Source organism: Zeus faber, assembly GCF_960531495.2.
Source record: "Zeus faber genome assembly, chromosome: 18".
NCBI lineage: Eukaryota > Metazoa > Chordata > Actinopteri > Zeiformes > Zeidae > Zeus > Zeus faber.
This window is the reverse complement of record NC_137210.1, coordinates 22,335,828-22,354,265: the sequence shown is the minus strand read 5'-3', so window position 1 is coordinate 22,354,265 and position 18,438 is coordinate 22,335,828. Positions and strand designations below refer to the sequence as shown.

General features: G+C 44.3%; 1 protein-coding gene across 1 annotated transcript; it reads right to left on the bottom strand.

Moving 5' to 3' along the window:
- Positions 1-7,249: 7,249 nt before the first annotated feature.
- LOC307243936 (sterol 26-hydroxylase, mitochondrial-like) lies at positions 7,250-17,051 on the bottom strand (the record flags this gene model as incomplete). The annotated part of the gene is made up of 9 exons (XM_080018905.1): positions 7,250-7,363; positions 8,086-8,286; positions 12,360-12,441; positions 13,010-13,176; positions 13,270-13,433; positions 13,944-14,141; positions 14,255-14,454; positions 15,756-15,937; positions 16,812-17,051. The coding sequence occupies 9 exons, from the start codon at positions 17,049-17,051 to the stop codon at positions 7,250-7,252; spliced, it is 1,548 nt and encodes a 515-aa protein (XP_079875031.1).
- Positions 17,052-18,438: the final 1,387 nt, after the last annotated feature.

Sequence of the window (18,438 nt, the reverse complement as noted above, 5' to 3'; positions counted from 1 at the left end):
AAGAGAAAAAAAAGAGTGAAACTCATCCAACACCTTCTTATCGTTAAAGTATGTTATTTGAACGAGATATAAACCCGAAAAAAGCAAACGGCGGATGACTCACTTAACCTCCCTCTACAAGTGTAAACACCGACGATTATAAGTCTCGTCATTTTGTGAGGTGGACTTTTTCCGTTCCCCCGGTGCCTGCTGTGTAATTGTGGAAGGTTCCAAAATGTCTCTGCATCGGTGTGACCCACACATTCCTGCGCATTGCGCGGGATTGGCATTTGGAAGGTGTCCACACGCATTCGACCTCAACCGAAATCCGGCGTGTTCTGGTGGAGAAAATTACAATAATTAAAACAGCCTCGCGATGTACTTTTCAAAACCGCGAGTGGATACACAAGGTTTATATTAACTCGGGTTGACTGACGTTTGGATAATGCACCCGTTTTCGACACTTGAGCGCCGACCGCGGCACTTATCTCCCGACCGCGGCCCTCCTGGCAGAATTAAGACACTCGTCTCCAATGACCCTCCGTCTTCCCACAATGCCGCAGCGTCTGCGCCGGGGGCCGGGGGGTCTGCGGCACCGGCGGGTCGGGGACAGTGGTTTGCAACGCCTCGGCGGCCATCGCTGGTAGGGCCACCAAATGCAACGACCGCTCAGTAATGACCTCATTTCATTTAATGCACTGCCATTTTAGTTTCCAGGGATCTTTGCAGCGCACCTTATGAGGACGTAGTAATGCAACGTGCGCCAGACATCATGTGCAATATTAATTTTTATTTTAGAATTATTAGTTGCAGGTATCACGGAGTTCAATTTAATATCATAAATAATACAGAAATAAAAAAAGGTCTTTCGTTGAAATTAAGATCTCATAAATTCACATTTAACACTATTTAATGTCTTTTGAAGGCATATATTTGTACAACTAAATTGAAGACTTAAGGACCTGCAGATTCCCCAAGTTCAAATTAAATATTTAAAAGAAAATGGTAATAAAAAAAAATTGAAATTTTGTTAAAATATTGTGCCTCCCACCATAGTTCTATGAGTATTGCTTTCTAGACTGAGACAAAAGCAACAAAAAAAAATTTGGACTTGGTGCTGGTCGCTGTCAAACTTTCCCAGCACCTTGTCCCCAAACTCCCAGGTTTGGGAAGCGGGGCCTGGGATCCAAAAGCTGCCAGGGAAAAAATATCAATGAGTAACTCTCTCTCCAACCTTACACACTGCTGTTAACAAGCCCCGGAGCTGTGCCCTTAACCTCGGGCTGGCGGTGGGATGGCAGAGCGGCCAACTGGAGCTCTGTGGTTTGACCGGGGAGGTGTGAATCGATGCGGCTGAGAGTGTGAAGCGGAGGGTTTCTCACTGGAGAAACCCACAATAAACACCATGATCCCTCAGTGAAATGATTTTAACCTTGCGTGGCTTCCCCATCCTCGAGCTCTTGATCTATTTAAATAAGGAAAACCGACTGACAAGGGAGATGTAAATGGAGGAATAATGATTAAAAAAAAAAAAAATCAAGATATTTTAGAAATCCAGGTGGCAAAACAAAATATGTGCTTCGTTATGGTAAAATGTTAAATCTGAGGGGATCGTGCGTGCAGTTCTTAAACTTGGCTAGACGCTGGCCCCTGGGGTCACAGGTCAGCGACCACATTCCATTGGGGGCAGGACTTACAGAAATCAAGAGTCACAATCCAAAGCACAAATAAACAGATATGGCTACATGCATGTAAAATTGAAGAGACAAAATTGAAATTGGGCATAATATTTATTTATGGCTATCAAATGCATTTTGCTTGATTCTCTTATATAATAATAATAATACATTATATTATATTGTATTCTGTTAGCGTAAAGCACTTTGAGCTCATTGTTGTGTATTAAAGTTGCTGCACTAATAAAGTGTAATATTATTATTATTAATTAGTATTATTATGAAAACGTATGAGAAGAAGAGTGAAGTCAGAACTTTCACTCCATCCTGTCATTAGAGATGTGATCATTAATTCTGATCAGTGTTGGCTTTGTGTTGTTCATGGATGGTGAGCATGACTGAACTTGGAATGTGAGCCTCATGCCTGTGGCAGTGCAATTAAGGGAGAAAAAGAGCCAGTTGTGCACGGCATCGGCCACAGTTGTGCTTGGTTTTCATGCCAGCGGATGAAATAACTGGGGTAACCGGGGTTGTCGCTCCTGCAATGTGTTATTGTGTATATACATTCCCCCCCACATCTAATTACACATAATAACTTCTGTGACTGCTTGTTTATCTCAGTCTGTTTGAAAGAAAGTGTGCTTTGATACCCCTATACAAATGCAGAAGAAAAAAAAAACCCTGTGTATCACAACTGTATAACCAGTGTATAATAAAAAAATAAAAAATAAAAAAACAATTACAACAGAACACTGGGGAGCGACTCTCCGCCGACAACCTGTCGGAAAGCTCCTTACCTTGCTCGGGCTCCCTCTCGCTTTCTCTTTCTCCTCATGTTGCTGAGCGGGCATTTGCAGGAAATCTTCTTCACAGCAGAGGAAGCTCACCGTGCATCCCATCCAGGCGGACTCACACCGGGGGCGACGGCAACGAAACCCATCCACAGCCCCGCGTCCACTCGGGTGGGGGGAGCCCCCCCCCTCCCCGCAGAGCGCGGCCGCACGGAACTCGCCGGCTCGAGTGGCCCTAAGGTTCCGCTGCAGCCATTCCACTGAGTGTGGGGTCGTTGGTTGTTGTTTTTTTGTTTGTTTTGTTTTGTTTTGTTTTGTTTTGTTGTTTGTTTGGTTTTTTTTTAACGCTGATTGATGCCGCTCCGGCCCGGGTCGCCTTCGCTCGCCACCTGCTCCTCCCGTCCCCTCGGGTGCTACGCGCAGGGTCCCGCGGGGGGTCCGTGGGGGTTCTCCGCCGTCGGCGCCCGGCGGCAGGTAGAGCGCGGAGTCAAGTGCGCGCACACGCGGCGCCGCCAAGCAAAGCCTTTTAGATGCCGCACGCACACGCACGCACACGCACGCACGCACGCACACACGCTGCAGCAGGAATGGACGGAGTAGCGGGTGTCAGTCAACGCGAACAACCCCCTCCCTCACTCCAACTCACTCGTTCTCTCAAATTAAAAAAAAAAAAACGTGCGATATCAATCAAGAATAAATCAAATTGTCAAATCCACGCGTTGCCACGAAAGTCAGCGGACCCCCGGGGCGAGCGCACTTGTGTAGCGCCTCCTCATGCCCCGTGGTAATTAAAGGCGATTTACTCGAGCCATAACACACGTTACACTGAGGCGCAGAGGAATACAAGCAAAGGAATAAAAACAGGTTTTAGTGCAATTTGAACTCGTGTACGACAGGAGCTTGAGGAAACGCTGCTTTAAACGTTCAAGGTCTTGGTTTGTTGTCTTTGTATCGAGTCATGCCTCCCTCTGCTGGATGATTCAGGTAACATCACGACCCCCACGAAGGAGCAATTATTATTGAATAGTTCGTCTAAAAGGTTATTAGGGACGTTAAGGAGGTGTCTATGCCTGAATTTCCCCTGATAATACTTTAGCCATCTCAAAATACATATGAACTTTCAGGACCTTCTGGCCTTAAATAAAATAATAATAATAATAATAATAATAATAATAATAATAAATTAATAAATTAATAACGCTGCAGGCAGCAATACACAGGGTCCAGTTAAATCAGGTTAGATACCTATGACAGTTCTCCATATTCTGTGCATTGTAGCACCAGTTACAATTTTTCTATTTTCACCACCACTCAAGAGACGAGCCGTGGATTTAAATTGCGTTGGTTCACGATGTCACAAAGTGACTGTGTTCTCAATGTTCTTCAATTTTCGGTGAGTTTGTAAAGTTTTATCAGTATTTCCTCATACAAATGTAGATGGGTGTGAATCAAATTTGGACGACACCGCGTATGAAACGTTCCCATTGTTGATTTGGAATAGGGGGAAACATTAAGCTTCATTGGTTTCATCTCCAATATTGGCGCAGGGTTGTTCCCTTCTGCTGGTGCTACAGGCAACGTGTGTCTGATGTCATCAAAGTGCTGCTTTAATATTTCCTGTACAATACCAACTGCTTGGAAATCTGTTCCATCAACATTCCATGTTGCTGTTTATCAAATTCAAGTTCAAGTTATTATTTGTCACATACATATACATACGGTCATACATATATGCAGTAAAATGTCATGACACCCAGTCATTACGCACAATAAGCTCTATGAGCTCTAAAAATACTATCACTTGTAGCATGTACTTCTCAGGTCAATGTGGAAGTATTTTCTTTGACAAACTGTAATTCAATATTTCCATCTTCTCAACTTAAATCTGCATTTTCAATATCATCGATGCACATCGATTCATTATTGTTGCGTTTGTGGTTTTTGGATCTTTTTCAATTGTGGGGAGAGGATTATTACATTTATTGATAAATTCTACATCCTGATACCACTTGTTATGTATTCTCAAAAACGCTGTCTTTTTTATATTTTTTACCATGTGGAAAAATAACAAAAGCAAACTTTGTAATTACTTTCCATAATAATAGTAATAAATACATGTTATTTCATAAACATAACAAATAAATGTTATCCTTAATTAGTACTTCATTGTATTTTTCTGTTTATAATAGACAATTGGACAGGATTAAGAATGAGTACATTAGAGTGACAGCTCAGGTTGGACAGTTTGGTGGAAAAGTGAGAGAGGCCAGACTGAGATGGTTTGGACACGTTTGCAGGAGAGATGAGACTTACATTGGGAGAAGGATGCTGAGGATGGAGCTGCCAGGCAAGAGGAAAAGAGGAAGGCCAAAGAGAAGCTTTATGGATGTGGTGAGGGAGGACGTGCAGGCGGTCGGTGGGAGGAGGGAAGATGCGCAGAACAGAAGGTATTGGGGGCAGATGATCCGCTGGGGCGACCCCTAACGGGAGCAGCCCAAAGAAAGGGAAGAAGATTGTAATGCAGACAACATTAAACACAAAATCCTGCCCGCGTTCTCACGGCCCGCTGGCAAATGCCGGTGGTTGGGAATTTCTGCACTCTAGGACATTCCGTCGGTGACGGTGGGGTTTAATCCCCACTTTCATCGCCAGAATTTAATTACTGGACATTCTGGTGAAAGGCGCAGTCTCCCTCGTACACACAGTGAAACACCGGAGGAGAGGGAGCCGCTCGGTGCGCTGGTGCGTCTCCACCGACGCAATTACCAGATTATTTTTCTCTAAAATATATATTATAAACATCGCTGTCGTCTGAGAACAGTCGGAAAAGTGGTGGAATCTGCGCTCTGTGATTACATGGGGGGGACGTTTGGAGCGGACCGACAGACTCTTTCTGACCAGGGCCGGGGCATAGAGCGAATGAAGCGCCGGCGCTCCTGCTGTATGATTGGCTGTTCATGTTGCATGGTTGTTTCTCTGCTCCATACGATTGTCTGTTCGTGTTGTCTTTGTAGATCGAGGAAAATGGACTCCGTATCGAACAGTATAGATAAATCGAATAAACCTTGATTAAAAATAAATTATCAAGGTCGTTTCTGTCGCCCAGCCTGACCATGAAATGCAAAAAATGCTGTCGTATTTCTGTGCCCATCGCACGGCTTCTCTTTTTCCGCCGGCTCGCTGGATCTTGAACGCATCACTTACTTGTACATTCCAGTGGATTGGACTCGACGTGGTCCCAAGTTTTTATAAATTAATGTTTGTCGGCAAAGTAATGGGGACCAAAGAGATCAAAGAGATCAGACATCTACCAGGTAAGAAGGTACATAAATATACACGTCAAGGTATAGTTTGTAATGTCGAACTACTAAAGAGTGAGAGTCTACCCTGCACACTGGACACGGTCCAATGGACATTCTGAATCAGAACCTGCACATTTATAGTAAATAGTATGATGACGTCATAATGCGTCTAACTGTAAATCTCATGTTGTTCATTTTGTTTACGAACAGTGGCATGTTAGTCAAGCAGGACCAGCTGAATATTTCAGGTTAAATTTGTTTGGTTTTTCACTCATCTGCTCTGCATGTGGATCCATTTAGATGAAATTTTAAACCCCCAGATGTTTGCGACATACCGGTTTGAACGACACCTCAACCCTGTTCGTAGCTTGCGTCACTGTTGTGTTCCAGTTTTTGCCAGGTTGGACATATTTTGGCGTTGAATGCATTGGCCTGTGTCTGTGATTTCGGTCCAATGTGTTCAGTTTTTCACTAATTTCTTCTCCGTATATGGATCGATTCTGATCAAACTTCAACCTCAAGGTGTTTGTGACATACCGGTTCAAACAAGAATCAAACAAGAATTTTCCTGAACAATATCAATCCAGGTACAATTGGATCCCTCATTGTGTTACCAATTAAAAAAGAGAACACGAAAAATGGTAAAAAAATAAAAATAAATAAATTTTCAAATGCACCGCATCAATTATTTTCAGATTTATTCATTGAAGTATATGCGGTTATTCTGAATAGGTACCAACATAAGAAACACTTTACAGTGCAGTACAGCACGGTGCAATATGGGTGAAGCAATATTATGCGTTTTTTATTATTGTCAAATAAATCTTTCTATGGAGGTTCTAACTATATGTTTAGTTCTAAAATGTGCAAGAAACTGAGGTGTCTTGGAATGAGTGGCGTCCCAAGACAGTACCCATTGTATAAGATAATTAATAACAGACGGTGCCAGGGGTCTCGAGAGAGAGAAACAGAGCCCATTGTCAGGGGAAAATGTGAACGGTGACCTATGTAGAACCTGCCTGAGTTTCATTCGACAGAGAATGCATCCGGCTCGGTTCTCTCCTGGGCGTCCTAGGCAAGTCTGGTCTGATGCTGTTCTTTTGTATTAAATCCATTATTTTACTCAAGTCAGCGTCCAGCTCCGTCACTCCTTCTTCATCAACACATCAAATTCATCAAGAAACTACAAAACCATTATACCTGTTTTAATGAACGCGACTAAAAGCACAAAACAAGGCACTAAATTTGGGATTTGGCATTTGGCATTTCTCTCTCTCTCTCTCTCTCTCTCTCTCTCTCTCTCTCTCTCTCTCTCTCTCTCTCTCTCTCTCTCTCTCTCTCTCTCTCTCTCTCTCTCTCTCTCTCTCGCTCTCTCTCGCTCTCTCTCGCTCTCTCTCTCTCTCTCGCTCTCTCTCTCGCTCTCTCTCTCGCTCTCTCTCTCTCTCTCTCTCAAATGAAGTCGTTTTGATTGTTCTGCTGTCAAATAATGAGATTCATTATCTCATCTTTCCACAAAGTGTAGGTTCAATTCTCGGTCTGGCACAAGAACTATACGGTTGAGGCTTTTCACCTCTCCAATTGTGGGGTCCGGTTTGATTTCAAATAGCTTGATGATCTTGAAGGAGAGAAAAGAGAGGACATGAGTTATTGATCTTAACAGAGGAACTTGCTGCAGATGCAATTATCACCTCAGATTGGTTGAATTATTCACATACCTGTACAAACTGTAGAAACTTAGTAAATATATACACATTTCTAAATACTTCCAATAATTTATCCTTCATTCCCAGACCAATCTCCTGTGCTTAGAATCGCATTTGTATAGTCTGTGCATTTTTTATATATTTGACTATTTTCATTTTGTATTTTTCGGCTGCTTATGTACATTTGGATTTTTTTTAATTTGTTTTCTTTTTTTAAATGACTTTATTTAAGATTTTTTAAATGCTAATCGTCTGTACATACATAACAATAATCACCATGACAATTTCCTTGTACGTGTCGATGCACCTGGCGAAATAAAATCATTCAGATTCTGATTCCATATCTGTTATACAAATAAGGTACTATGATACTGTCCACTCAATAGCAAACTGAGCCAATAACAAAAAATAAATAAAAAGAGGAAAATAAGCATTCAGCTGCTGTTTAGACAGTAGATGTTTGATAGACAGTAGAAAGTTACTTTCCTCCAGCAAAATGATATATTAATTTATTAATTTATAATTATATTATAAATGTGTTTAATTTATCTTATTGAAATAGTAGGCTACAAAGGATGTGTGTTTTATTAGTTGTATTTATACTTCTTAAAGAGCTCCAGGGCTTCACACTCACCCGGGCCAGAGCCAGATACATCTCTAGCTCAGCGATCCGGCGCCCAACGCAACTTCTGACCCCAAACCCAAACGGGATGGAGCCGAACGGGTGAGGCTTCCGCCTGCCATCACGCAGCCACTGCTCTGGTTTAAACCTCCCTGGCTCAGGGAATACCTCCTCATCGCGACTGATGGCGTAGTGAGAAAATGTGAAGGCGGTCTGGAGGGACGACAACCCAAAAAAAAGTTTGGTTATGCTACAACCCTGGTTTCAGTTCAGTGACAGTGGCACGGTTTCAGTTCATTTAGAACTCAAGTTCTTACTATGCCTGAAGCTGTTTCCAGAGAGCGCCACTGAATAAAGCTGAAAGCCCCTTTAAATCAACCAAGTCTCAACTTGGCCCTGGCAGGCAGTGATTGGGGCACTCGGACACCCATCATATGCCCCCCCCCCCCCCCCCCCCAGTATTGATACTGGGTCACCGCCTGTCTGGTCCGTGAGGCCACCAGTAAGAACTCTCGTTCTTCATTCGTAAAAACCAGGGTTGTAGCACAATCCAAACATTTGACTTCATTCCGAACTTAAGTTATTTTGCCAAGACAAGTGCCAGAAGCAGTGCTGACTTCAACGACAAAAACATTAATCCCACCTCCTGGAGATGTTAGAATGGGGGTTTCGTTAAAGCATTTAACACCAAAACCAAATCCCATTTCGGAGTCAGCGACCGCACCTGCTGGCGTAGCCGGCGCATGCCCTGCATGAACCAGGATGCCAAAGTGTGACTGCCTGGTGGCTTGCCATCCACTCTTTATGACAGGCTGATATTGCGGCCAGGTACGCCTTGAGGTTAGATGGTGCCAAGCCTTTTACATGGAGGCCTTTAAGGAAACCGAGTATGTCCCCAATATAATGGGTCACCTCCACGCGCCACACACCAGCGCTCAAAGGCTAGCCCTTTGGATGTGTAAAGCACCCTAATTGACGGGGCTCTAGTGCTCTGAATTATTTCCACCACCTCCATGGGTAAACCTTTAATAGTTTAATAGCCGGTCCCACTCAGGCGCCAGGCGATCAGTTTTGACTGGTGGGGGGCGGGATGTAAGATCTCCCCCGGAGCCTGCGTCAGGAGGTCCAGTTGAAGCTGGAGTACCCACGGCATACCCACAATGAGGGACCTCAGGTCCGCGAACCAAGTCTGTGTCGGCCACCAAGGTGCCACCGAACCAGCTTGACTCTGGCCTTCCTCACCTTGTCTAGCACCTGCTGCAACAGTGGTAGGGGAGGGAATGCAATGGCATTGTGACCCAATGGGGGGTCATCATTCAAAATGGAGCACCATAGAGGACACTGAGCTGTGTCTTGTGAAGCTAACAGATTCATCTGGGCTCGGCCAAATAGATGCAAGATCATGTCCATGACCAGCGGATGATTGCGCCAATCCGACATTTGCGGCCGTCACCTTGATTATAAGTCTGCTCCCAGGTTCTGCCAGCCCTGTATGTGATAATGCTGACAGGGTACAAAGGTTGGAATAGGCCCACAGCAAAATCCTTGATGCCATTTGATGCATGGCTAGGGCTCCCCCCTGACCAATGATATAAGCAATCGTCGCGGTGTTGTCGGAACATATCAGGACATGGTGTCCCCTCACCCGTGGTGTGAAGTGTAACTGGGCCAACAGGACTGCCTCCAACTCCAACAAATTGATGTGCCGGGTCTCGTGGGCCCCCCAGCAAACAGCGCCCCAGCCGTACAGGGAGGCATCTGGTTTTATCACCACTCGCTGTGTCGTTGGTCCCAGCCGGACCCCTTTCATGAGGTTACAGGGGGTCAGACAAAACCTCAGGCTGTCTTAATTATCAGGGGATCGTCCAGATATGACAGAACCTTTATTCCCTGGGTGCGCAGTGGGGCAATAGCTGCCCTGACACAAATAATGAATATTTCAGGGGCCAGAGAGAGACCTAACGGGAGAATGTAATTCTCATACACTCTGTCCTAAAAGGCGAACCTCAGATATTTCCTGTGTCATGACCCAGTTTATATGTGAAAGTAAGCATCTTCCAAATCCACTCACGTGAACCAGTCTCGCCGTCGGATTGATTTGAACAGGTGACGCTGTGTTAACATTCCAAGTGGGAGCTTTCTTAATGTTTTCTTTAAAATTCTCATATCTAGAATTGCCCTCAGAGAAGAGCCGTCTTTTTTTGGAACGCGTTTTCTCTCTCTGTCCTATGGCCCTCTTCTCCAGCAAAGACTAAATCTCCCGTTCCAGGATGGAGGATGTTGAGTCCAAGGCTTCCATCTGTGTGACTCCAGCGAATGATGTTGAATGCCGGGCAAACTGCAGCATTGCGCATGCGTGTTTCCATACACTCACACAAGCTGAGAGGCATGCTGTGGTTACTGGCAGCGATGGCACCGGGGTGGATTTGCCCACAAATTGAGCTTCCACCCACATTATCTGGGCAGGGAGGCTCACACCTGTCCTCACGTGTTTGGTGACATGTCTGTGACAGGCTTCGGGCTCATATTATCGTATTATCGACTCAGGTCCTCGGCACCTTCCTGCCCCTCACAGCCGAAGCCTGCAGCTGCTGGGAACAGTGGAAAGGATTCCTGTTCTAGCCCCTCATCCCGTCAGCGGGGGGAGGCTGCTCTGCGCCCGCGAGGATCTGGGGGGCTGTGTGGATCGCTACTGCTCCTGTGATGAGCCGCGGTTCTTCCGGGGTGCAGGGTCATCGGGCATGAAGCTCCTCAATGCCATGGACTCCTTCTGCTGCCGCTCAAACTTGTGGGTCATGGAGTCCACAATGGGCCTGAACAGGCCCGACACCTTCACTGGAGCGTCCAGGAGCCTGGTCTTTTCCTTCTCAGAAATTTGAGACAGGTTGAGCCAGAGGTGGCGTTCATCACCACTGTAGATCCCATAGGAGCTTGGCCTGGGAGGCCTGCAGCAGGCAGACATTATTCAGCAGTGCTGCAGCCTGCCCCCCAGCCTTCTATGACTTTTCAGCCAAATTCACCGTCAGCCGGCACGCCTTGGACGGCAACTGAGGCTTTTCCGTGGTAAGGGAGGAGCACAGGTCGGCAGCTACTGATTCCTCCGGGGGGGGCATCACCAGGTAACCCAACTCCGACTCGGTGTCCAGGTTCAACCACTGGCTGAACACCTAGACAGGGGAGTGCGTCTTGTGGGGAGTGCCCCAAGACAACCTTACCACCTTGGTGAAATCCTCCTGGGCCAGAAGGGGACGCGGGAAAGGAGTCTGATCCCCAGTCTGCGTAAAATACACCGTGGACAGCATAGAGGGAGCCGCTGGTTTGGGGTCTGCCCAAGGGATCCCCAGCTTTGCCACAGCTCGCCCAGGAGGCATAGCAGCTCCTTGTGAAAAGGCCCCTGGGAGAGTTTGTGAGCAGCACCATGTCCCTCCTCACCTGGCTCTTCTCCTTCGCCCTCCTCCTCCACCTCGCAGCCCCACTGGGCTTCGTGGATGACCTGCAACTCCTGGTGCTCGTCCAATTGCCGCTGATCCACCGGACAGGGAAGCTGAGGGAGATCAAGAGAGGCGGGGGAGCGTGGCCTTGAAACAAGACCCAAGGACAGGAGAGCCAATTCCTACTCTTCGCCCTCCCCCCGGGCCTTTCGGCAGTATGGGGATGACTGGGGAGGGATCCGAAGATGGCAGCCCGATGGCAGATAACTTCTAGCGCCAGACTCGAGCAGTCAACGCAGAAGAACGGGTCAGACAGCACCACCTCCGCACGTGCATGGCCGAGACAGCGGACTCACAACGGATGAGTATCTCTGTGCGTCGCAGCCCGCACAAGTCTTTAAATCTGCAGCCAACATAATTCCTTATTTTTTTGTAATAGATGGCTTGCTTCAAACAGCCACGAGCTGGATAAGCAAAGAGGAAGTATGGCAGGCCCATATATACTGTATACTGGGGGGCGGGCCATATGATGGGTGTCTGAGTGATCCAATTACAGCCTGTCAGGGCCAAGTTGAGACTTGGTTGGTTTAAAGGGACTTTCAGCTTTATTCAGGGGAGCTGTCTGGAGACAGCTTAAGGCATAGTCAGAACTAGAGTTCGAAATTTAAAAAAACCCTGATTCAAGATACATGTTTCTAATTTTTTTACGGGAACTTTTCCAACTTGGAAGTTAAACATTAGCAATACAAGTAGTAAAACTCCTATTGATGAAAATAATCAATGCAATAATAAAATCAATCTTCTTTTATTTCATATTTCAAGAAAATTATAATGTAAGAAAGGTCTCTGACCCACCTTCTTTGGAAAGAGATAGCCACCAATTACAACGTCACTTTGGGTCACTGTTCTCCCATTTGTTGGAACCACAGGATACATCCTTTAAAACAAGAAAGTATGCTGTATCATCAGTGCAATACAAAGGGTGAATTTTATTTTTTCCTGAGGCATTCCAGATTAAATATACATTGTTTAAATACATTCCATTTTATCCCTTTCAAGAAAATCGTAAAAGTAGAAGTACCCCATTCAATATTTGACTCAAGGTAAAGTATTAGTAAAGTACTGGATATTTAATTTATTTGATTACCAAAAGTGACTTTACTTGTTAAAAATCATTAGACAAATAACGCCCGACTATAGTATAGCCATATAGTAGGCAAGCTGTAGGCTACTTTAATATTGAAATACATTTTTTGACATTCTCCGTGACGACGTGCGTCAATTAATTTTTGGACATGTTTTATGGTGATATCCATGAGAACGACTCGCTGCTTCAAAATCCAGCATAGAGCATAACGTTGTCTCCAATGGAATTAATTTAATTAGTTATGCTTGAGTGAAAGTAATACTTCCTACATTCTACTTTTACTTTCGATCCCTGATGTTAACTGTAACATCCTACAGTTTTCCCGAACATCTGGACCCACTGCCAGAACGTGTCTCACCTCAGAGTCTCCTTGATGATGGCCTTCAGATATGGCATGGCGTTCACCTCCTCCGCAGAGGGAATCTGCTCACCCAGCGTGCAGCTGCACACCTCCTCATAAAGGGTTTGCTGCTCATCAGGATGCCTGGACAGGAGGTGCAACGCCCACGTCAAGGTGTTGGATGTCTGGAGGAAATCACAAAGACTTACAATGGGTGAATGAATGAAGAGATGGGGCAGACGTGCGGGCAGCACTACGGAGAATTGACCATGACTTACCGTGTCCACTCCAGCCATGAGCAGCTCAGAAATGCTGCCGTACACCTCTTTGCTGGTCATTTGAGTGTTTGAGAGTAGATACGTTAGGTACTCGCCCTCCACTTCCTGGTTTGTGTCAATGCGCTGCTCAATTGCTTCTATCCTTTTGTCAATCAACTCGCCGGCTATGAGGATTCCAGAAATAGATCAAGATATAAATCAAATTACCAACAGAAAAGAAAAGTGATAACAACGGTTCTGGTAAAACTATGACGAAAACAAATGATTACTTTCTGTGAGTAGAATCTACTTCAATTTCCGTTTTTACTGACAATCACACGTTGCATTCAAACGAAAAATGCTTGGTGTGATTGACTGCGGGCAAAACCATACAAATAGTCATTTTTATGTAGATCCGGGTACAAAAAGGATTGAATGCAGGTTTTTCGATATTACTTGGTATCGGCCTATTTCAATCTATACCTTTAACGTATTGAGTACCAATACCCAGCCCCATGTAACCGATCTAAAAACTGTATCTACTGCTCTACGGCATTGATGTAATGTAGTTTTTATTTTTCATTCACTAATGGAATAATGCATTTCATGACCTACATGTCATTACACCATGTCAGCATGTCATTACCAGTGTGTCTCAACTCATAGTTTAAACAATGCTGCTTCAAGACATTTACTAAATTTGAAGATGCCGTCCCAGCCTGATACGTAGCGTCCCCATAAAGGTAGGAGATTGCGACTCCACTTTGGCAACACCATCACGATCGTGCTGTAGCTGAACATCCGGGCGATGGAGTCGATGAAGTCCTGCGTGCCGGCAGGAATCTCCTTTTCCAGACAGCCTATCCTTGTCTCAAATAAGACAGAGGAGATGCCTGTGTGGCAGAAGTTAAGGCCCAAGATGAGATTAACGTCTGAAACAATGGACAATATGGACTACTTTATTACATCATTAGGACACAGGTTGGTTTGGGTATCGTCGACCTACTCTCCAGGGAGAACAGGTAGAGTTCATTGGACAGGTTGGATACCAGGTCTCCTGTCGGGCTGCTTTGACGTAGGTAGTAGATCCTCTTGATCAGGTCCGTGACCACATCGTTGATCCCGCACCCGTAGTGGATGGAATCTTTGGTCTGCAGCATGCGTTTGTTCAGCATCACTCTCAGGTTGTACCACTTCTCACCCTCCCTGGGAGCAAACATTTGAATCATTGAAATAATAACCAGGATGAGGTGCTGTGTTCCATTAAACATGTTGAATCCACCTGCCAAGTCATGATTGTGGTCAATTCATCTTAATGACAAACTGTCATTGGAGATACAAACTGACTAACAATAGCAAGTGCCTTTTGATTAAAATTTAGTTGAACTAATATTGATTTTGTTTACTGAAATTGCAAACTACGATCACTTTTGCCAAAAATAATGAAATTATGGAAATGGGATGACAACTAATATGCATTTTAGTCAATAGACTAAGAATGACACAAAATCGGAATTTGATGCCAAAGTTCACACTGGGTTGAACAAAGTTTCCTCCCGAGCAATGAATCACATGTACTGTGTTCAGGATCTGCTGGTGTTTTGCAAACGTCAGACAATTGTTGACATTCATGCAAAAGTTGCAGAAAACCTTCATCAAGTGGCAAAGTAATGTGCTTAGGACATAAATGACCCCAAGAACTACGGTATATGGCAATTATAATTCTGATGCATCATCAATTACACAATTTATTTGAATGGAATCAATGCACCTTACATAGTCATCCACTCCTGAATACAATATTTGCATTGACCTGAATTATATGATAGGTCATTTTAAGTGGCGCCCCCTATTGACACTACCACCCCTCTAAAAGAACATGTCCAGAGCTGTCCAAAATAGTTGACCGTATTTTGGTTAACTCTTTTAATATAGGGCTTCAAAGGTGACCTCTGGTCAGGGTTCAAAGGTCAATATCATGCTGTAGGGTCCACCGAAATCTCTCAAACTTACACATGTTAACCTATAAGATAAAACCTTACAAACAAATATGTTTGGTTTTGATCTGCGACAAAGTAAATAAAAATCAGATTTTATTCCATTCCGATTGTAAATGGTCTTGGAATCCCTGCTAGGAAGCCCACTGCAATGGCAGTGGAGTGGCGTTCTTTCGTCAGGTTAGTTTTAGGGTATGTATCTGCGCCCCCTCTCCTTCCCTATGGCCTCCTTCTAAAATCAAAGAAAATCTCCCCATCAAATGAATTGGTTTTAATTTTGTTCTGTGTAGGACAAAAAATGTTAGACAATGATGCTTCGGGACACGATTCCATAGAGAATTTTCGTGACTATGAGCAAGAAAACGCATGATACCGGGTTGTCCACTCACATGATTGGATTTCGCCCCAGAAAGCCAGCTCAACCGGTTTTACAAAATATCAAGTGTAATCGACACAAAAGAAATTGACATTCTGGCGTTTCCCATCAAATTTGTGATCAGCTGGTCTTACTCTGTGAACGGTCCATAGCCGAGTCCCCTCATGTCCCGGTAGTCTGTCCACAGGGACATGTCTCCTCTGCTGGGGAACTTCTCATCTTTCCTCAAGACCTCCTCCAGCAGCTTAACGCTGCTAAGTGACACCACGTTCCCCGCCCCCTTGTATATAGGCCCGTACAGCTGCTTCTCATAGATCTGATCAGAGGAAAACAGAAATGTTGAGTACAGAGGAGATAAGCCGCAGGAGGAAGTCGACTGGAGAGGCGTCAAAAGCTGCAAATGCTGCCAATGTTCCGTATTGACGGATTAAATAACATTGGTTAGGGTTATTGTGTTTGGGGGCGGGGGCTCCGTCCCCGCTCAGTCAGCAGAGGGAAGAGTCCGCGGGGCAGGGAGACGGAGGGCAAAGCGCTGGTATATAAACCGATACTGTTGCCTAGTCTCGTGTGATATACAGTAAGACACCTCTCGTACGAGCATAACGCAATGTCACAGTAACAGTCATCTTAGTGGGAACAGACTCAACACGGAACTTTTCGGTAAAGGAGGCTGATGTGGGAATGACTACCTACTGCCTTTTCCGGATATTTTTTATCCAGCAATGTTACAGCTTCCATGTGGGAAAGGGGCTTATGTTTCAGAGATCTTATGACTTGGCTTATGTTACAGAGAGAACAGTATATTGTTTTTTCATTTTGATATTTCAACCATTTAAAACCTTGTGCTCAAATTGCAACACAGTCCTTGTGTGGCATGAAATCAACAATTGTACCTTGGAAAAGTCAACAGAGACTAGCACTTGTTATCTCGCGGCTGCTATGGGAACTCATGTGTTGTCAGGCTGGAATTCTATTGCATATTAACTATATTGTTATTGTTTCCAAAAGGGGACTCGAGTAAACATGCAAGATTCCTAATACTCAACATGCGACACCAAACCATTTCCTATGTAACACCGGCACTAAAGAGCAACATTATTTTACGTACATGTCAAGAAATAGTAGAATAGATGATAGTAGTTATATGCCAGATGTACATATCATAGATTGAGCCGGGGACAATGTCATACCTGCAGTTCGTGCAGACGGTTGTAATACCCTTGAAACACCATCCTGTACAGCATCTCCAAGGTGCCAACACAAGGGAGTTCCTCAGCTGATCGAGGCTTGTCCCGGGAACCTAGGAGGGCCACGGAGGGGGCAGAGGAGCCCCCCGTGCCCCTGGAGGAGACAAGGGCCGCGGCAGCAGGACATGGGAGCAACCAGCCGCTGGTCCTGTACACCGTGCTCTTGACTAGGTGTGTGATCATCTCTGGAGCAGTGGGAGGAATGAATACATGGAGAATGTTACATCCTAGAGACCGGGTGAAATGGGTGGGGCCACAAAATTGGGTGGGGCCACTGTGGGAGAATTGGGAGCATTTATTTTGAATGAGGACAAAGGCCTCTACCTCTAGAGAGGGAGTTTTTTTTTTTTTTAAACAGTCTGTTTTCCCAGGAACCACCCAAATTTATGTAAAGAGAAATGTTCTTTCTCTCGCCAATGTCAATTCTAACATGGAAGAACCAGATCACATGTTGACCTGTTTACCTTGTATGGAGATGAGGAATAACGACGGGGGGGCCTGGAGGTGCATTAAAAGGGATTGTAATCCGCGTCTGCCAGGTCATTTACAAGTTCCTGTGAATTTACTGTTTGAGGTTGGCATCCAGGGAGACAGTTGAGGGACACAGACTTGTAAATGACTTCTGACCCAAGCCAACACCCTCTGTTGTTGTATAAAGCCCTCTTGACCAGAAATAAGATCAGACTGGTCAGAAGACTGCTTTGGAGCAGTACAGAACCTTTCTCTTTATTCTGCAGAATAAATAATCTTCAATATTCTCAGTTTTTGTTTTTTCTTGTCGCGGGCAGATTAACCTCACCGTTCATTGCAGAAGAATTTCTTCCACACCACGTTCGAATTGGGTGGGGGCACATCCCACGATGTTTAACTCTTATTGCCCAGAAGTGGAGGAAAAATCTGTCCAAGTTCCTTAAAGGTCCAAGTCACACATGATCCACTTGAACTCATGGTTACTCTTCGCTTAGTGATCAGTTCTTTTTTTTGGAGGAGAAGAGGGTCGAGTACTTACAAAATATTCTCAAGTACTAATATTTTAATCATTTTATCTCAAGTATGAGTAAAAATAGTTTTACAATCAACAACTTGGGTCAAAGTAACATTGTATTTGGTTAAATTGCAGCTGGCTGCTTCTCTTCAATACTGAACACTAAATTCTTTATAATAATAACTTTATTTGTACTGTATAGCACCTTTCATACACAACATGTAACTCAAAGTGCTTTACATTAAAACCAGGCCGTCAGACAGTGGCATAAAAGCAAAGCAAGCGAAGCAAAATGTTATGACAAAGTAGAATAATAAAATTATTAAATACGTTTGAAACAGGGTAAGTATAAGCTAATAAAAGTAGATATACAAAAATTGCACTTTATAAAAAAGGTAAATGTTACACTCATTCAGATTTGGGGTGGCCATGAGACCAAGCAAAGATGTAAAAAAAAAAAGAGTGTGTGTGTGTGTGTGTGTATGTTTTTATTTATATTATATATATATATATATATATATATATATATATATATATATATATATATATATATATATACACAGTGGGGCAAAAAAGTATTTAGTC